The sequence below is a fragment of the Bacillus rossius genome, chromosome 12 (assembly GCF_032445375.1).
Source record: "Bacillus rossius redtenbacheri isolate Brsri chromosome 12, Brsri_v3, whole genome shotgun sequence".
Classification (NCBI taxonomy): domain Eukaryota; kingdom Metazoa; phylum Arthropoda; class Insecta; order Phasmatodea; family Bacillidae; genus Bacillus; species Bacillus rossius.
Genome location: NC_086339.1, coordinates 45,946,032 through 45,967,596, shown reverse-complemented (window position 1 = coordinate 45,967,596; position 21,565 = coordinate 45,946,032). Strand labels below are relative to the sequence as shown.

The 21,565-nt window shown below is 38.6% G+C and overlaps 1 protein-coding gene across 1 annotated transcript in view; it reads left to right on the top strand.

The window, feature by feature from the left end:
• Nucleotides 1-353: 353 nt before the first annotated feature.
• The window catches only part of LOC134537913 (ATP-binding cassette sub-family F member 1), a 51,126-nt gene continuing 29,914 nt past the window's right edge, over nucleotides 354-21,565 (top strand). The window contains exons 1-5 of the mRNA XM_063378867.1: nucleotides 354-1,982; nucleotides 6,018-6,070; nucleotides 10,697-10,938; nucleotides 12,956-13,181; nucleotides 17,088-17,320. Coding sequence (XP_063234937.1) covers nucleotides 509-1,982; nucleotides 6,018-6,070; nucleotides 10,697-10,938; nucleotides 12,956-13,181; nucleotides 17,088-17,320 — 2,228 coding nt within the window. The 5' untranslated portion in view covers nucleotides 354-508. The remainder of the gene's footprint in view (nucleotides 1,983-6,017; nucleotides 6,071-10,696; nucleotides 10,939-12,955; nucleotides 13,182-17,087; nucleotides 17,321-21,565) is intronic.

Here is a 21,565-nt window from a genome sequence, read left to right as displayed (position 1 = left end):
CAAGACTGTCTTGTTTGCGATCTCTTGAGACAATCTCAATCAACGTCTATGGCACCCAAATATTTAAATAAGAATGTATATAAGAATTTTTTGACGATGGAATTGTTCAAGACATAAATATGAATACCACCCTGATTTTACAATTTCCTTATTCTCTATTGATTGAATATTATACAAAAAAGGATGCATTCTTGCTAGTTGCTGACAGTAAAAAATGAAGTTTGGCTTCATTGCTTAAGTTTTAAATGTGTTTTGAAAATTATTTCGCTTATAAATATTCTAAACCAAAGTACGCTGTTTATATGTGTTTCAAAATATTTTTAATAGTATCATTTTAAAGAGTTAGCAATATCAAATTTCGATTGTTTCTTGTCTTGTTGCATGTATCACGTATGGCTGCTGCTAAAAGCTATGTGAACGGAAGTATTTATGCTGTGTGCGTGAATGTATTTGCATGATAATTTACTAAGTTAGTTTATTTACTTAAGGTAGAAAAAAAATATTATAAATGCCACCGAAAAAGAATAAAGGGACCAAGAAAGGGGAAGACGACTTTGATGAGAAAGCAAAAAATGTCCCGGAAACTAATGAAGGGAAGAAGATAACCTCTAAAACAGCTGGTAAAAAGAAGGTTAAAGGAAATAAGGATTTAAGTGATGAAGATGATCAAAAGTTTGAAGGGAAAGTAAAAGAGCTTATTAGAAATTCTGATGATCAAGACAATGTACCACCTGTGACCAGGAAGAAAGCAAATGTAAAGGAGAAAAAAGAGTTGGTCGGAAGCGATCAACTTGATGGTCAGGAAAATGACGCGAAAACTCAAAACTCGAAGGCAGGGGCAAAGAAAAAGTCTAAAACCAAAAGTAAACAAGATGATTGGAGCGACGAAGATAAATCTGTTAAATTAGAAAACATGACGTCTGTAGAGGATTTTACTGCTAAACCCTTAAAGAAAGGTAAAAAGAAAGCTAAAGGAAGGAAAGATACAAGCAGTGATGATGAAACTACCGTAAATATTTTGGATGGTAATAAGTCAGATGATGACGATGTAGTTGTTAAACCTGTAAAGAAAGTTAAAAAGAAACCTAAAAGTAAGAAAGATGATTGGAGCGATGGAGACAAACCTGGGAAGTCATTGGCCGATGACCAGTCAGATGAGGAGGCAGCTGAGCAGCCAGTTAAACGGGGAAAGAAGAAACCTAAAGGCAAAAAGAAAGCTGTGAGTGATGATGAAGAGGGTTATCAAACTGATAACTCGGATGAGCTGATCATAAAGAGCAAGAATGTTTCGAAGAGAGTTAAAGGGAAAAAATTAAAAAGTGAAGATGAAGATTTATCAGATGATGAATTAATTATGCAAACTAAACCTGTGAAGAAAAATAAAACTAAATATAAACAAGAAAGTGAAGATGAAGATTTGTCAGATGAGGAATTAATTATACCAACTAAACCTGAGAAGAAAAGTAAAACTAAAAACAAACAAGAAAGTAAAGATGAAGATTTGTCAGATGATATAATTGAACCAACTAAACCTATGAAGAAAGATAAAAAGAAAACTAAAAATAAAAAAGAAAGTGAAGATGAAATTGAGTCTTCAGAAACTGATGTTCTCAACAAAACGTTTGTTGTTAAAGATCAACCACCAAATATTGAGAAAAATTTGTCACTTGAAGCTGTAAAACGTCCAGAACCTCAAACGGAAGAAGAATGTATTGTAAACACAAAAGAAGCAAATGGAGACAAACAAGTAGAAGCAATCACAGATTTACTACACAAAGCAGTTTTAGAAAATAGTGTGTCTGTGACAGAGGTAGATGGACTGGCAGAAAAAGTGGAAAACATAAAAGTAAAATCAAAAAGTAAAACGAAGAAACAAACCAGCAGTAAAATTGAAGTTAGTAGTAAATACAAAAAAGATGAGGAGAAAGATGAGGCTGAAAGTGATCCACAAGAAGAGGACTCTAATGAAGTGGAGGTTTCAGGTCAGTATCCTGAGAGTTCCAAATTTTTGAAATAAAAATCTCTGTTAAAACCTGATTTTACAATATTATAAATCTAGCTAACCTAACATGTTTAACAGTATTTTAAATGTTGCTAACGTAACCAATTATTCCAAATGTTTAACTTCTTGAAATATAACAATTCTGGTTAACACAATCATCAATTTTGTTAAGTGGATCAATAAGTGGTAAAAATTTTATATCGTAGTTTCTCTGGGAATAAAATAAATGGACTGTTTTCGTAAATTCCTACTGGTTTCTGAGAAACTTCTATTTATTTTCAGTACAAAACCTGTGCATTGATGCGGATATTGCTATTTTTTGCTTTTTTAATTGTGTTGCTCATCTTATGGTTCTCTGTATATAAGAACAGGCAGAATTGTTTATAAAATATATATAAATTTATTTGTATATAAAATATATATAATATGTATTGACAATTCCTTTTTTTTTAAATCAGGTAACGTGCTATCAAGTCAGTGCTTTATGCCTCCTTATTGCTAAAAAAAAATGTCCCTGTCAAGTGTTCATGCTTGGGTTTTGATGCACAGTAAAGACTTTTTTTTTTTTAAGACTTATTTGCCTCCCATTGCATCACAAAATCCAAACACAAAATAATACCTGTACTGTTATATTGAGAGCCACAGGGTGAAGATGCTACGCTGAAGCACGATGGTGGTGGCTGCACCACTGCACAGGCTACCTTATGTATCCTGTAAATGGAAATTTGCAGAAACCAGTAGGAAACAGTATTAACTCTGTTTCCAAAGTTAATACAGGAACATCTTTACCATGTGTTTTGCAAAAAAAAAAATCCGAAATTTTATTATTTAGGTAGGTACTTTAGGTACGAAAAAGCAGCTACGTAAAAACACGGAGGGTACCTGTGGAGGCTGAGATGTCTGAGGTAGAAAGTGTTAGTCATGGGTGCCGCAGGGCAGTATGGTACTGCTCTCACCTCCGTGGGGAGTGGTAAAGGGGAGGCCATGAAAGGATACACAAGACTCTTTGTGGACGACTGTGGTATGTGGAGATGCAGAGAGTCCGAACGCTACAAACACCTAGGAGTAGTGCTGCAAGGAAACCTGGGGGGGGGGGGGGGGGGGGGGCAGCTGGAGAGGGTAGATAAGAGCAGACAGGCCCTGGGTATGCTGGCTGGGACAGTTGCTTAGAGGTGAAGCAACATTATAAAGGAAACGTCTTATAGCACCATGGTATGCCCCATGCTGAACGCCTGTCACTGCTTGTGCCCAATTACATCAGTCTTCAATTTATTACTAATTATTATTATAACTCAAAAATAGCAATTTCAGAATTTTTTTTTTTATTTTTCCAGAAGAGGCTTTCTCTAGAAAATTACCATAATGAACCTGGACAGATTTCTGAGGCATTCATTTTAAATAATACGCACATTGTAAAGGCGTTAAGAGGATAACACTGTTCTCATCCTTACTGCATGAATTTGTCAGATTGATGTGTTAGTAGCAGTGAACTATTTGATATCACAAATGTTTGTTTCAAACGTGTTTGAAGTAGTGTAGCTTCTAGCATGGTGCTAGTTTTAACACTTGGCATGAACTAAAATTTGTCAAGATACACCTGTGGTCGCAACCACACTAGGATTAACACTGGCAAGCGTTTGTCGCAACATAGAGTAGGGCATTGATTTTGTGCAGTCTGCCTCCGACAAATTCCTCGAAACTTTTGAACTGTGTGCACACAGTACAATGCATGGCACATGACATTTTGTCTGATAGAAGTTTACTTCCATGTATTTATATAAGAGTATTGCACACAAAATCAGACACGTCACAACACACAAAATGATGTGTGTGATCTAATGAGGCTATAACTTCAAAGTACTCCACCTTCATCGTGAGCAGACCACCTGATTGCTGCAGAGTTCTGCGCATGCGCGAGTACAAAAAAAATTTGTTAAAAAAAGGCATGCTGTAGTGTGTTTATAGCTGACTAGCTAATAGACTGTTTTTATATTTGAGTAAATATTCATTAGTAAAGTGTTTATTTTAGTGGTTTATTCCTCGCAATGGAGCTGGAAGCTGATGGATTAGTGTTTTTAGTACTAGAACGGCCACTATTATATAATCCATCTTTGAAGAAGTATCACGACAACCATAAATTGATTTGAAGAATGAGGGTAGAAATAACAAAAACATGTTGTTAAATACGGTGCTGAACGGTGATGAGAAGATGGGGTAGAGCTGCCGCGTCTTGTCTGAGTGTGTGCGCGCCCGGCCATCGAAGCTAAGACAGGTGCCGCATGTCCCTGTGTACTTTGAAATACTCTCACTCGCCTTCGTTCCAAGCCGAGTAGACCCAGATTTTTCATGAGATGAAAATGTGGCGGACGTCACCATGGGCCACCATTTCATTCCATGACTACTCCACCTTGTTTCCACCTGTCTGACCAAAACCAAATCTGTGCCGTGCCTACTCCGGCACACATACAGTGTGCAGAGTTTCAGAAGAAACCACACAATTTGAAAACTGCTATAGATATCCAAAAAGCCGGCAAGAATATGGCAAGGGGAGATGAGTAGTCTTTCTGTATTTCATTTTAAATCGTATTTTTAGAATATTGAAAATGACTAAAACTAGTGTTTATAGATTAATTTTTGGGCATGAAACATCTGATCTTTATTCTTGAAAGCACTACAGGGACTTGTAGTAAGTACAACTTAACCTTAATTTCTGCACCATATAATGTTATGTTCACCACTCTAATGTAATAGTTGTTCTGTGCATGACGAGAAGACTTGTGTTTAGAGGCGATATAGTGCTAGTTGCACCAGCAAACATCACATTTATCATCCTGTCTTACCAAATTAAATATTCCCTTTCTAGGCCCCTTAAATACAATACTTTTATTCGAAAAATGTTGATTTCTCTCTGCGTGTGATATTAATTAGCATTTTTATTTTGAACCTTAACCAATTTCCTTTCAAAAAAATTTATTCATTATTTTAAAGCATCCAGTAGTTAGGAATTAAAACTATAATAAATAAAAATAATTTCTATTTATTTAAAAATATTCCTGTCACAACTAATAATTTCAAAAAATATGCAAAATATGATTTATGTTTCATATCATGAATTACATCATTTTATTGTTATCAACTTGAACAGTTGTTGAAAGAAATAATAAAATGAGCTGAAAATAACAAAGTTTTTTTTATATATAAGTAACTAGCTGAGGATAACCCGTTTTGCTGGTTTCTTTTTAGTACATTTGTGCATTTAATTCCAAATGTACAACAAATAATAATGACGTAATAACATCTAACTAAATTCGAAAGTAATCTACTTTTGACGAATGAAATAAACAAAACAATAACCCAACTAAAGAAAAAAAAATTTAATAACTTAAATCAAAAACTTAAATTTATTTGTATTTCACAAAGAACATTAATAAATAAAAATAAATTGTGTAAGCAAATCAAATTGTAATCAATTTGCAGTGAATAATAATGTATTTGCAGCAGTTTCACATTTTGTAATGACTCCGTAAATGTTACATCACAATAGCTCTAATATTTTATCTCTTGTCGCAAACTTATAAAACATTCACATAAACCTTACATATTTCCATACAACTTTCATCCCCTATTCCCTATTGTTATTTTACACCCTTGCGGGTAAAACATTTACAAACTTTGAATATCATATTTATTTATATCGAATCAACAGCCTAAAAAATAAGTTTCAAGCTTCTAGCTCTAAAAATTACAATACTTCCATCAAACTTTTCATCCCCCCCCCCCCCCCTTTCAACCCCTTACAACCCTTTTTTCGCATTAAAACTTAGCCTATGTCCTTTCTCAGGCTCTAGACTATCTGTGTACCAAATTTCATTTAAATCGGTTCAGTAGTTTTGGTGTGAAAGCGTGACAGACAGAGTTACTTTCGCATTTATAATATTAGTAAGGATTTGTATGTAACTTACTAGTCATATCTTCTGAGCTAATAATATTAATCTTTTACTTGTGTTATTTCCAGACATTCCTCAGAAGAAACTCACTCACAAAGAGAAGAAAAAATTAAAGAAACAGGTAAAATTTATTTTTTCTTTTCAAAATTTAGTGTTATTGTTGCATGAGTCAAGGTGTGCTTAGCAAGTTACAAGTTGATGCAAATTGGTGAAAAAAGTTGGAGCATTCAAGGTGTAGCCATTTTATAACTGGCCTGTTTTAAATTATTTACTCAATAGAAATTTTAACAAGATATTGTTTTTTTAATTAGTGGACTTCTTCCATCTTTATTTGTTTTAATATCCTTAATGGAGAGTATAAATGTTTGTAAATTGCAAGTGTTTTGAAAAAATTTAGCAAAATAGCAAGTTTTTCCCTTTGCAGTAAAATATAATATCATTATTAGGTGTCTCAACTAGAAGAAAAAATTTTTTGTTGTGATTTGTGCATTTTTGACCTCTTAAAATAGACCTATAATCTCTTTTAAGAGTGCATTTAAATTCATTTATATACTTTTTTCTATGAAAGTGGATCTAATAATTAATGTTGACATCAGAAAATAGTTTTTATTGATTAAACTTATTGGGCTTCTGCCCGTTGGCAAGGAGCCCCACCCCCCCCCCCCCCCCCTCCCGGCCATCCCAATTTCTGAAGCCTCTTCCTCAAGTCCTTTCATCTTCTCACATCCAGTATCTTTCCCTCAATCCTGTTCCATTCCCTCCCCGTCCTCACCAGGAATACTTACCTTCCTCTTTCCGTTCTTCTGCACTCTCTCTGAATCTTCCACCCATGATCCCTCCTCCCCCTATACACCCCTTTGTTCAACCTGTCTCCAGCCCCCCTCACCCATAGTCACCCTAAAAAACTTTACCAATCTCTCTACTTTTATACTCCATCATCACAGATGTCCTATACGTCTCACTCTTCACCCCTTCCCCCCTCCACATACCCATCGCCCATCTAGCTGCTTTATGTTTCACTCTTTCCAGTTCCTTAATTTCTATCCCTGAGTATAGGTCCCAAATTGCCACTACATATTCAAGCATTGTCCTCACCAACATTGAATACGCCTTCTCCTTGACTCTTCGTCCTGTCCCCTTCAGTGTCCTAGCAATCAGCCCCAGCCATCTCCTCCCCTTCTTTACCACCCACTGCACCAGCATTTGTATTCCCTACCTCCTGAATCTCTGGCCCCTTCCAACTTTACAACCTTTCTTCTCCTTGTGACTCTAACCACCTTCGTTTTGTTGATATTTATCCCGATTCCATTTGTCCGTGTCCAAACTTCCAGCTTCTTTAAGTCTACCAGCAGGCGTGCCGCTTCCCCCACAGTTTCATAGATCATGCAGTCATCAGTAAACAGTCTCAGTTTGCTATCCAATTCCTCCCAAACATCATTCATCATGATGAGGAACAGCAGAGACCCCATAACTCTCCCCTTCGATTTTATTATTTACAAATTTTTTTTTAAATTGTTGCCTATTTGAGTGGTCATAAAGTCATCTTAGATATCCAAAAAATAATAATTTAAACAACTTAATTTGGGCTTCAGGGAAAATAAGCATGAATGAGACTGGGTGGTTAAGAAATTTTCTCTAATCAAAATATATTTTTTTTATTAAAATGTGCAAGAATAAAAGTAAACATATAATGTATGCACATCAGGTTATAATGATCTTAAGTATAGTTTAAAAGTGTTAGGTGATATTAGTTTGTTTTCAAAGTAATTAGTATAGTGAATGGTTTAATAATGACAAAATTATTTTTCTAAAGACTTCCCAGTGTGTCCACCTTAAGGCCCATGCCAGAGTGTAGTTTAAGGACATGGAATGAGCTGAGAGCACTGTGGCTCGGACGAGGTGTACTCTCGGCTGTGGTGTAATGGGGCGGGGCAGAGCAAGTGGGGCCAGGCTGGGAGCACCTGGAGTGGTAGCTCACGGAAACCTTGCACCGTGGTCGAGTCAAACCCACGTCCACATCGGTCACATGCCCTTAAGGCCCGTCCTCTTGAGGCTTTGCCATTTATTGTTTTCACCAAAATTCAGAATTTTACAAATTAATAAATTGGATTAGCAAAAACTGTGAATTAGTTTTAATATAAGTTTTATAGCCATTATATGTTGATCAATGTTTGAAGCAAATGTTGTAGAAAATCTTGGTTGGCAGTATTGCAGAAAGGTCACAACGTGTCTATAAAACTGGGAAATTTCATGTAATTTGAAGAGCATCTGGGAAATCAGGGATACGTTCTAGGAATTTCATTTTGTGTCGGAAATTTTTGAATATGAGTTTTGCAACTGTTTGTCATGTATGTTTATCAGAGACCCGCATGCAGTAGCGTGGTCAACTTGAAGCTGATATTTTTCTTATAGTGCTGGGTATGCTTATTAATGCACACTGCTCCCTAAAAAAACATTCTAGTTAAAGTTGTCTGGAGTGCTCTAGTGGCATGTTGAAGGGCAAGAAGACACAAATGGGGCAGTGGGGAGGGGTCAACGTGAAGCGGATATGTGTTCTTATAGTGCAACATTAAAAATTGTCTGAGGAAACCTGAAAATATTAGAGAATTTCTAAAAATTTTTAAATAAGTAGTGGCAACCTTGTGCAGGTATTTTATTTTGGCATGTTTTGTGAATAACAGTAACTATACCGATAGTAAAATTGTTAAGTGCTTGTTTTTTAATGGTCATTTGAAATATAATTAATATTCCTTACCATTTTGTTTCCAAAAAAATTATGTTTTGATGTGATGGATGTTTTGCAAGCTTTTTCTTTGAGAATTAAGAATGATTTGCACACTCAGGTAAGAAAATCAAAGCAAAAACATTGCAGGTTAATGAAATGGATTAATGTTTCCCATGTCTCGAAGTCACGACTGTGCAAGCGAACCTTAGACTTAACGAGCAGAGAATGAAAACATTTTAATGGTATCTTTGAATAAGCCTGTCCAAAGAAATTAAACTTATATTTAGTAACACTAATGGCAGGTTTCGTGTATTAAAATTGTTTTATTTTACTATATTGTTACATTTTGACTTATTTATGATGTACTAGAGCATTCTGAAATCACTGAAACTAGCACCATTTGCCTCTGTGCAGAGATATCACATTTCCTCTTCAGTTATTGATTTAAATAATTAATTTTGTTTTTTTATTTCCAAGAAATTTTTTATAAAAATTAAAGTTTTTTAAAGTTAAGAAATATATATGTATTTATTAGTATTTTATTTTAATTTTTGATTACTTAGGCATAAGCCCATCAACACATCTAATTTAAAACTTACATTTATGGAATGATGTAATATTATTTACTCTGTTATTTTATTTCGGAACAATGTAATTACATTTGAGTTGAGATATTGGGAACATGCAAAATCTGCGTAATTATTTGGCAGCATCCACACAGCAGACCCCTGTCATGGGATCACACCCTGAGTAAGTAGAAGCCAGTAACAACATTGTGACCCAGTCATGTCCAACCAGCGCTGAAGGGCCAGTGTGGGAGCAGTCCTGAGTGTGTGTAGGCATGTTGGTGATGGTGCTTGCCTGCTCACAGCTCACGGGGTGTGCGGGTGGTTGCAGCAAGAGTACAAGAAGCAGGTGGAGACGCTGACCAAGAAGGGCGGGCAGGGCCACAGCGAGCGTGTAGGCGTGTTGGCGATGGTGCTTGCCTGCTCGCAGCTCATGGGGTGTGCGGGTGGTTGCAGCAAGAGTACGAGAAGCAGGTGGAGACGCTGACCAAGAAGGGCGGGCAGGGCCACAGCGAGCGTGTAGGCGTGTTGGCGATGGTGCTTGCCTGCTCACAGCTCACGGGGTGTGCGGGTGGTTGCAGCAAGAGTACGAGAAGCAGGTGGAGACGCTGACCAAGAAGGGCGGGCAGGGCCACAGCGAGCGTGTAGGCGTGTTGGCGATGGTGCTTGCCTGCTCGCAGCTCATGGGGTGTGCGGGTGGTTGCAGCAAGAGTACGAGAAGCAGGTGGAGACGCTGACCAAGAAGGGCGGGCAGGGCCACAGCGAGCGTGTAGGCGTGTTGGCGATGGTGCTTGCCTGCTCGCAGCTCATGGGGTGTGCGGGTGGTTGCAGCAAGAGTACGAGAAGCAGGTGGAGACGCTGACCAAGAAGGGCGGGCAGGGCCACAGCGAGCGTGTAGGCGTGTTGGCGATGGTGCTTGCCTGCTCGCAGCTCATGGGGTGTGCGGGTGGTTGCAGTAAGAGTACGAGAAGCAGGTGGAGACGCTGACCAAGAAGGGCGGGCAGGGCCACAGCGAGCGTGTAGGCGTGTTGGCGATGGTGCTTGCCTGCTCGCAGCTCATGGGGTGTGCGGGTGGTTGCAGCAAGAGTACGAGAAGCAGGTGGAGACGCTGACCAAGAAGGGCGGGCAGGGCCACAGCGAGCGTGTAGGCGTGTTGGCGATGGTGCTTGCCTGCTCGCAGCTCATGGGGTGTGCGGGTGGTTGCAGCAAGAGTACGAGAAGCAGGTGGAGACGCTGACCAAGAAGGGCGGGCAGGGCCACAGCGAGCGTGTAGGCGTGTTAGCGATGGTGCTTGCCTGCTCGCAGCTCATGGGGTGTGCGGGTGGTTGCAGCAAGAGTACGAGAAGCAGGTGGAGACGCTGACCAAGAAGGGCGGGCAGGGCCACAGCGAGCGTGTAGGCGTGTTGGCGATGGTGCTTGCCTGCTCGCAGCTCATGGGGTGTGCGGGTGGTTGCAGCAAGAGTACGAGAAGCAGGTGGAGACGCTGACCAAGAAGGGCGGGCAGGGCCACAGCGAGCTGGGAGAGAACTTCACCGTGTCGCAAGTGCAGAAGTCGGCCGGCCAGATGCTGGCGCTGGAGAACGCGGTCGACATCAAGGTGGAGAACTTCAGCATCTCCGCCAAGGGCAACGACTTGTTCGTCAACGCCACCCTGCTCATCGCCAGCGGGCGACGATACGGCCTCGTCGGTCCCAACGGGTATGGCCTTGCTAACGAGTAGGCACAGTATCGTTCCACTCCGTGTGATCATTAATTTTTAAGTGAAACTTAACAACTGGTAGGGTAATGATGTCATCATTACTTATTGAAACGTAGTGTAACGCTCGGAGCATTGAAGAAAGTGTAGCGATGACAAAGAGAGTGGTGATACTGCATTGCTATTGGGTGCCATGTTTGTTCCACTTGCGCTTCTTTGGCAACTCCGAGCGATTGGGTGTGACGTGGCTTTGTGACTGCGGATACATCAATTGCACATTACACTCATTATTTTAAGGCCTCTTGGTACTTAAAAACTGAAATATTTAGGTTTATAAAAAATTTAAAACACGCAAATCCGTATCATTTATAATTGTACTTAGTAGCTTTAACACTAAAGCCTTGTCGTATCAGGAATTAACGTATCATATATAAGATATAAGATGTAAGATTATTTGCTTAAACCACAGATGGCAGTAGCAGCAGCACTGCCTGCAGTGTCATTAGTGAACTCACGTAGAACTATAACTAGTCTGTGAAGTTACGCTTCTAACGTGTGTACTAGCTAAACACTCATAATGCTTTTCCAAATAGTAAAGGAATTCTTGCCATTCCTTTTTTGTTTGATTTATTTTTAAAACTGGAGAACATATTCTTAAAAATATGTTTTTTTTAATGCTGTACTTGTCATATTTATTAATAAACTTCCATTACCTTGGCAGTCATCTAATAGTGTTCATGCACATCCACATCAGCCAGATTAACGCATGTATTTATTTAGTCTTATGTTTGCTTGTGCATTCACCGGCCAACCAGTTGTGCGGTGAGTGCAAGCATCTGAGTGCAGTGCTTGTGCTTGAGGACCTCATGCAGACAGCGTGCAAGCGCGGACAAAGTAATCAAAAGTTATAAAAAATGGATAGCATAAAAACCTTCTCCATGAAAAAACACTTCAAGGTGCCAACTTCATGGTGATCGGTCAAACGGTGTCGGAGTTCATAGACACACGCACACAAACACACACTCACGCACGCACACGCACACAGGAAAACAAATCAAAATATCTGATTAAAATCTTCTTAGGTTCATTCGTGTCCATTTTTTTTCTGGATGAGGTTTACTAGCTGTATCTATATGTATGGAATATTAAAAAAAAAAAAAAAAAAATTGTTTTAATTTGAAATGTCAATTTAAATATCATGTTATTCATTAATATTAAATATTTTTTGAATACTTGCAATGTCCCTGTAACAGTTTTTAGTAACAAAATTTCAGGTAAGTGATGGGCAATACATTAAAACCGAAACTGATACACCCATTTATTGATTCATTTCTTTAACAGATCTGATAACCGATACAACACCGTTTCAATAATTTTTGTTAAAAAAATGTAAATACTAAGTCAGTACCGTAATAAAATTCTTTAATAAAAGGTATTTTGGTAGGTGACAAAAAAAAGTATTTTACTGCATAAAATTTATGCATACCACAATACAAATTATGTTGTTGACTAATTAACAACTAAAACATTCAAGTATAGCCTTATGTTACAGAAAGTTGGGAGTGAAAGATTCCGGTGGAACTATAAACAGGTGGATGAAACTACTTTTTCCATGGGCAAAATTAATTTTAATATTTAGTTTGTTTTCACAGAATTGCATTTGCAGTCTTATCAAATAAAAGCTCTGAAAGATAAATATTTTGCATTCTTGAGTAGAACGTACAGTAATGCTGTTTTTTTTTTTTTTTTGAAGATGTAATTTTGGCTGAACTGTGCATTATTTTTTTTTGTGTTCACACTGCTGGTAGGTGCTAGCGATAAACTGTAGTGTTGTGCAAATTGAATTGCACGCAGTAGAATTCCGATTCTACGTACAGCTTTTTTATGTTTTCTCTTTTTTTTTTTTTTGCATATTTTTATTATAATCTGACGTGACACAGTGCAATAAATTGTTTTCGAGTATCTGAATAGACAATTCCATTGTTAATCCCTGAGTGGGGCGATGTCGGGTGACGGCAGGCACGGCAAGACGACGCTGCTGCGCCACGTGGCGTCCCGGGCCTTCGACATCCCGCCCGGCATCGAGGTCCTGCTGTGCGAGCAGGAGGTGGTGGCGGACGACACTCCGGCGGTGGAGGTGGTGCTGCGCGCCGACGTGAGGCGCACGGCGCTGCTGGGGGAGCTGGCCGCGCTGGAGGCCCGGCAGGAGCGGGGCGACATGTCCGTGCAGGACCCGCTCAAGCAGGTGCTGTGTTCTCCGTTCACTCAAACCCTCTCGTAAACAAACATTCTCATTGGCTGCCGGCCGCCGCGCACATTATTCCTGCGCAAGAAATAGTCCCTTTGGTTACGTACCATTTGTAAGTATTTTTACACATTGTTGTTATATAGCATTATAGCGTTTCACCATTAATATCCAATACAGTTTAATGTGTCAGCAAGTAATTACTTACAATTACAGCGAAACCCCTTATTTACGTTACCGTTATTTACGTTTTCCCGTTATTTGCACTATATTCTTCAGGTCCCGTTTAGTTCCCATTTAGTCCAATACAATACCTTCACGCAAATTACGTCTCAAAATTCGAATCCATCCCGCTATTTACGTCACGTAACAAACATAAACAACTTGGTGCAATCGCCATAGATGATGAAACTGTAAAAGAATTGTCCGAAAATAAACATGTGAAACGCGTCAAAGATTTCGTTCGTATCGAAAACCACAACACACTACAAGATGGCGATGAAGTTGTGCGGGCTCTATTTGCGCTGCGAGCGCTGTCGATTTTCTGGACGATATTTTAATCACATACACAACTGCATGTTTACATTCTGTGAACATTATGGTAAAGGAAAGTCAACATCCGGTAACGGTAAATAGAATGCTAGAATAACGTGGTAGAAAATATTGTGTAAAAAAGTTTCCTTTTATTTTGAATTTTTTTTTATCAGTGAAGTCTGTCTTTTATGGTTAAGTAATGGAGAAAAGGCAGCGTCATACGTTTTCAGTGGCGGAAAAATTAAAAATAATTGAAAAATCAGACGAATTTGTGGGAACACGAGTTGATTTGGCAAAAGAACTTTCAATTCCCATCAGCACACTCAATACGATTTTGAAGAATCGTAATAGCATTGCAGAAAATGCAGCAAAATGCGGGCCAAGTGCAAAAAAAAACGAAAATACTGTAAAGAATCAAAATTTAAAGAAGTTGAAGATATTCTTGTGGAGTGGTTTGTGGGTGCACGTTCTGCGAATCTGCCAATCAGCGGGTCCATTTTGCGAGAAAAAGCTCGTGTGATTGCATCCCGGCTTGGCATTTAAGATTTTACAGCTTCCAATGGATGGCTAGACAGGTTCAAACAACGCCATAATGTTGTTTACAAAGTTGTATGCGGTGAAAGCAAGAGTGTGAATGAAGAGACAGTGGAACACTGGAAGGAAACTCAGCTTAAGGAGAAGATTGCCAGCTATTCTCCGAAAAATATATTTAATGCTGATGAAACTGGATTGTTTTATAGTGTTCTGCCTGACAAAACCTTCACTTTTAAAGGGGAGAAGTGCCATGGAGGAAAGTTAAGTAAGCAACGAATCACTGTACTTCTGTGTACAAATGCTGATGGAAGTGAAAAGTTGCCTCTCTATGTTATTGGCAAGGTTATGAAACCCAGGTGTTTCAAAAACGTACGCACCCTTCCTACCAAGTACACAGCAAACAAAAAGTCATGGATGACGAGTGCACTGTTCCAGAGCCAACTTCATGCACTTGATGCCAAAATGGGTGTTCAAAACAGGAAAATTGTTTTGTTTATTGACTAGTGCCCTGCACACATGGGCAACATACAGCTTCGTAATACAGAAGTTGTTTTTTTCCCTGCGAACTGCACGAGTGAACTACAGCCACTGGACCTAGGTATTATACAGTCATTCAAGTTCCTGTACCGAAAATACCTGGTCACAAGAGCGGTGACCATGCTTGACACCGGTAAGGATCCCTCGACAATGAAGATTGATGTATTGACAGCCTTACACTTCACAGCTAGAGCATGGAAAGAAGTCACAGTTACAACGATTCAAAATTGTTTTGCGAAGGCAGGCTTTTTTTTTCCAGAGGCAGGTTGTAGTGCCAGTGAAGATGATGGTGTCACCATCATAGAGGATGTGCCTGAGTATTGCCAACTGTCTCAAAAGGAGTCTTTTAAGGACTATGTGGCAATTGACCAGCAGGTAGTTACCTCACAAGTCCAGTGTGTGGAGGACATTATTATCAATAGTGGCATCACCAACTCGCAAGAAGATGATGATGAAGAAGAAGAAGAGGGGCAAGAAGAACCAGTTCCTACTACAAGAGACGTGCTCGCAGCTCTTCAAACATTGCGCAGCTATATATCAAGTTCTGAAGGCAGTGCTAGTTCATTTGATAACTTTTATAATTTGGAGAGGCAAATAATCTCCTTGAACAGCCAAAAAAGCAAGCAGAAAAAAATTTCAGATTTTTTTGTTAGGAAGTAATCAGAAAAACTTTTTGGCTTTCATTATTTTTTTATTTTTGTCAAATGTGGTAAAATAAATGATTAAATACTAGAGTAAAATTTGTTGTTAGTGTGTTTGTACCTGCATTATAGTATGTGCTATTAAACAAAAGGAAAAAAATACTGAATAAGGTAAGCTGTACTCCTTTTCATACTTTTCCCTTTATTTACACTTTACCGCTTTTTACACTTTTTTACTTTGTCCCCATGAAAAGTGCAAATAAGGGGTTTTGCTGTATGTTAGCAGACGTGTGTAATGTACAGTTGATGCCCGGCGCAACAGTTGTATTTCGGATTCGCGCGCGCACAGTTTGTTATGGCTGACGCCGGACCGAGTTTTGTAAAGCACAGAACGGGAAAGCCTTTGAAAAGTGCACAGAAAACTATTGTATTGAATGTTTTTAAAACATTTTCAGACAAATATCCGGATTGTCGTGTGAAAGATATCGCGAATTTAACTGCGGAATTTACGGGTGTTTCGAAGAGCGGTGTGCTTCGTGCAACAAGTAAAGAATTACAGGACACTGGGACATTAACAACTCCCGGGAAGAAAAGGAAACGTGAGTATCCTGTTATCAAAACTTGTGATGATTTTGTGAAGACGGCTATTAGGCGTAAAGTGCATAGTTTTTTCTTCGCAAATGAACCATCTACGCTGAACAAAGTGTTACGGTGCTTCCTGTTATATTACTTCATTATTTTATTAGCACCGACTGTACTGAAGTGTGTGTGTTGCAACTAGTGCTTGGCGCGCAAAATGAATTCAGCCTATCACTTGCTAACATGGCGCAGTGATACGATGGTGTTTGTTTATTTCAAAACTCAGCTAAGAGTGAACGGAGAATAGTCGTCTTACTTCTTCAGGCCCGTTACGAAAAAAATATGAGAGTGAATTTTTACTATTTGTGCTTTTAAATCTTATAATTTAGTGATTGATATTGAATACTGGTCAATATCATTGAAAACATTTATTTATTGTTAATATATGGGTGATATAAATTTAGTTTATAAACTTTTTCAAGTGTATTTTCAAGTATTGATGTAACTGGGTTTTTGTTCCCATATGTGTAACGATGTCAGGGTGCTTGTAAGCACCAATTGATTGTAAACTATACTCTATGACATACATTTTTCATGCATTATAACATTACGAGACATTGGTCACATTGAAAGATTTACCATTCCCGCATGATAAACGTATTGCTACGTGAGGTAACAGAAACGTACAAAAAATACCTGGAACCAAAACTGAAGATTTTAAAAGTCTGTTTCAGGTCAGATAGTCGAAAGAAACCTGAACCAAAAAATTGGGAAATTGTGCAAGCCCATTATTTACAATGACAAACAAATCTTCCATGGCCACACACAATAAGAATAACATACACTAATAAACATCTCAATGCTAACTTTCAACTTTTAGTGATCCGTTGATCCGTTGATCCGTCTAAACCTTTTTCGGAAGGTTTGAAATCATGGACAGCGGTATTGCTATGTAATTTGTGAGAAATGCCTTCGCATGAAGCAGGACTGCTGCAGGGATAATGATGGTGCAAGTATACTGGGGTATGAGGATCTACCGTGCGTGGTGGAGGAACTGGGTGACAGGCGACCATGTGGCCAGGTGTACGAGGAGTTGAAGGCGATCGGCGCGGACTCGGCGGAGCCGCGAGCGCGCCGGATCCTGGCCGGGCTGGGCTTCTCGCGGCCCATGCAGGACCGCGCCACCAAGAACTTCTCCGGCGGCTGGAGGATGAGGGTGTCCCTGGCCCGGGCCCTCTTCATCGAGCCCACGCTGCTGCTGCTGGACGAGCCGACCAACCACCTGGACCTCAACGCCGTCATCTGGCTCGACAAGTGAGGCTGAGGGATGTGACACGAGTGTTTAGCAAATACAGTAAAAGTCCGTTATAACGTAAATTTATAAAGGCGCCAAAAGTTTATGTTATAGCAAATTTTCGCTATAGCCAAAATTTAAAAAAAAATCTTATTTTTGTAGCATTTTTTAAATATATTATTTTCTCGCTTGTTTTTACTGTGGAAATTCCCAACAAAATTAAAGGAAATATACATAAAACTTACTAAAATAACATTTTTAAGCTATATCAGCACTTGCCGACTGCGAAATATGAGACCGCGTGGCCGTGATAAGGCCGTCACGCACATCGTGGCTAAGCGCACAGCTGTTTGTTTACATGGCGACGGGCGGGCAGGGTCACGCAAGGTCATGCCGGCCGCTTCCTGTCGCTTTGACCGCAGCTGGTTTGCTGGAGACGTGCGCTAAGCTGATGATATCGGGTGCATATTTGCGGAGTTTTGAATACAAAAAAAAATTTTTAAAAATCTTTAATTACATTGGACAACCATACAAAGTATATAAAATAATTTTTCCGACAATTGTCTAGTAACACAAAAATAATCACTCGTACAGACCCTTGGAAAATAACACAAAATCAAAAATCACTTTTTAAAAAAACGAATCAATTTTCGTTTGCCTTGATTTCACAAGACTTTCGGACAAAATAAACGACTGCACCTCTTGGAAGTTCATCAAATCTTTCGTCGAAGCATTTTTATGCTGATAAAAACGACTGATTGTGTCAAGTGCCTCCATCATTGACGTTTTCGATGGAATAGATACAACGTCACTTGGTTTGTCGTCATTATTGTCATCATCTTCAGACGCCGCTTCGTTTTGATTAGAAGAGACGAGCTCGACAAGTACCGTGTTTGTCAACTCCCCGCACGCTCACGATGCAAGTGTGAGACGAGTTATACTCATTTACGGGCTACAGTCTGCGTGATTGCAAAACCCCTTATTTGCACTTTTCATGGGGACAAAGTAAAAAAGTGTAAAAAGCGGGAAAGTGTAAATAAAGGGAAAAGTAAGAAATACGTTAAAAGTAATTAAAATACAGTCGCATTCTGCAGCATTCATAACAAATACGGGGTACATTACACATACGCATTGCACCACAGTAAAAAAATTTAAAATCAAGGGCCGCAAATTGGAAATTTACCGTCTATAGCGCGCCGTGCGCGGAGAAAGGTCATTATACTCAATCAGCTGTTGCTATGGCGCGGTGTAGCCGCCGGCTGGCTCTCTCTGTTCTCTGAGCTGCGCATGCGCAGTATAACTCACTCAACGCTCCGCCCAGACTCGTGACCTTCCATCAGCAGCCAGCCAATAGATGCGAGCTTAGCGGAAAAAAATATAAGCTCCACCTCCCGTGTACCAGTTTTGTCCAGTTCTAATACCAGTTTATTGGTATACGCACCAGTTTTCTCGCTGCCATGACACGTTCAAGTTTACGTTCATCTTGATGTCTTCATACCAATAATTAATTATTTACGATCCCCAGAAATAAATGGTTGGTTAAAAAAATATGCGTCAACTGTACGATACTTCCGAAATTATAAAATACGTATAAAACAGTTACCAAGACTCCGCTCATTTTATCTTGTGAAGTTTATGTCTCGTACCAGTATTTAGGCTAAGTTGTGACATAAATATAGTATCAGAACGTTTATACATTCGTGAGTTTACGTTTTTTCCTAGTACATTTTAGATTGTCTCCTGCTATAATTACTCGGACTTTTACAGGCCTAGGCTTAAATTATTATATGTTTAGAATAGGGATGGGTCGGTACCGGTTCTCGGTTCTCGGTTCCTACGGTTCTCAGCATTTTAACCGGCACCGAGAACCGCAGCTAAAATGTCGGTGCCGGTACCGGTACCGGCAGTATAGCAAAACCCTTTACGAAAATAGTCCTTCACTATAACTTAACTGCAGCATGAAATGGCTCAACTCACGTCCAATCCACATATGAATTATTTTTTTGGACTTCCGTGGAATAATATTCATCTCTAACTATAAAATAAATAACACGTGAAAATATTTAATGTTCTCGCCACATCTGTAAACAAAGTACGTTTTACAATCAAAAGATAACAGTTGAAGGTGCCATAGATGTAGTTCATAGAGGTGTGCAACTCTATGACGTGCCTCAGCAGAGATGTAAGAACAGAAAGACGCCATGTTTGTTTCAATTTGTTTTTAAAAATAGGCAGTTAATTGAGTCGTTGACACTTAAGTAAGGGTGACTGGTGTATTGCAAATTCCACAGAATATTTGTTTAATAGAATTAATGATAGATTAAATATTTTCCGTAATAATTTTCGGCATTATAAAATTTTATACATTTGTTTGTGCAGTGCTTTGGAATGTATGTCACTGCATCTGCAGCCATCTAGTGTAATGGCTAGTAACTTTCTCTTTTAGACAAACGGGATTTTTGTAGGGGGAAGTTACAAAATGCTTGTTGACATTTGTAAAGTATAATTATTCTGGCCAAATAAAGCAAATTGTGTAAGAAATGGCATCAGAAGTGTGGCAGTAATTTACTGTTGATTGTGCAAACAAACTGAATTCAATGTAGGCAATAAGTTTGATGGACAATTTAATATTTTAATTCTTTGAAAGTTCACCATCACTGTATTTATTTCCATTATTGTAACATTTTCTTTTTATTCCTATGTTTTAAAGGAGGGTTTAATTAATATAGTAAATTTTAGTTTTATTAAAGTTGGTGTGTTTACTGTAGCTTGAAAACTATACTAAACCTTTTAATTTGCTTTGATAGCCTCTTTAAAGACTGAATCATTATGCCAATGCATTTCTTTGTAAGCATACAATAAAAAACATTGAGGACAGAACAATACAAACAAATTATTATTTTCAGTGTTATAAATAAATAGTAAATTGTTGAAGATGTAAGTCTGGACACATGCTTTTTAGTGCTTTTTTGTAGCCAAAACAATAAATAGTTTATTACTTAAAACACCTTATAAATAATGTGTGAATAATATTTATTTTATTTTTTTAAGTCAGAACCGAGGAACTGAGAACCGAGAACCGATTTTTAAGAACCGGTACCGAACCGAGAACCGGGAAAAAACAGGAATTGACCCATCACTAGTTTAGAACTAAAAGCAACTTTTCATGTTATAAAATATGTATGTATATTTTGCGATTTAAAATGTTCACTACCGACTATAAAAGTTACGTTTTTCACAATGTTTTTAGGCCTACTATGGTTGTTACGTGACGTAAATAGCGGGAGGGATTCGATTTTTGAGACGTAATTGGTGTGAAAGTATTGTATTGGATTAAATGGGAACAAACGGGACCTGAAAAATATAGTGCAAATAACGGGAAACCGTAAATAACGGTTACGTAAATAAGGGGTTTCGCGTAAGTAATGCGCCGCGAAGCAAGCTATGCTCACTGTGGGGCCCCACCTAGTGCAGTGTTGCCAAGACGGCCACATCATGATCATGCGCGTTGTTTCATTTGCTAGACGCATGGAATTTTGCGAAGCTGTTTTTCATTTATTAAGGAAATTGTAGATGTTTTCTCATTGTTTTAGAGCAAAATTACAGGTGTGTAATCTATCGCTATAGCGATAATGAGCCCACGCTGCATTCGTTATTTCCGAAATTTTTATCCTACGCAGCATATGCAAAACTGACGGTGCCGATGGCAATTATCGTTATAGCGGACTTTACGTTATAGACCGTATTCGCTACAACGGACTTTTACTGTATGTTTATTTATTTTTTTTTATGTAGGAAACACAAATTTGTTACCTTGCACTCTCTTCCATAAACTCGTAATACTGTAAATAGATCAATATTTTAACTACATCAGTTTAAATGGTAATTTGAGTCTGAAAATTGCAAGAAAACCTCAAACTATCTGCAGTCTTGTTGTTGTTGTTGTTGTTGTTGTTGTTGTTGTTGTTGTTGTTGTTGTTGTTGTTGTTATTTTATTAGGTGTTGATACGGTCAACTTTAGAGGTAAAGTATTTTTATTTCTGCACCTACCTCTCTTTCAAGGTTAGTTCTACCTTTAAGTAAAGGCAGCACATGTTGTTTGGGCACATATCTTAATTGTGTGCTAGTTCCCCGAAATACGATGGATAGATGTTTTACTTGTACACTAAGTATCCAGTTAAAAGATAAATGATTTTATCTGAATAACATTCTAAAAACTTTAAAACTGTTTTTAATATATAGTTGGTTCTCACAGAAATGCATTT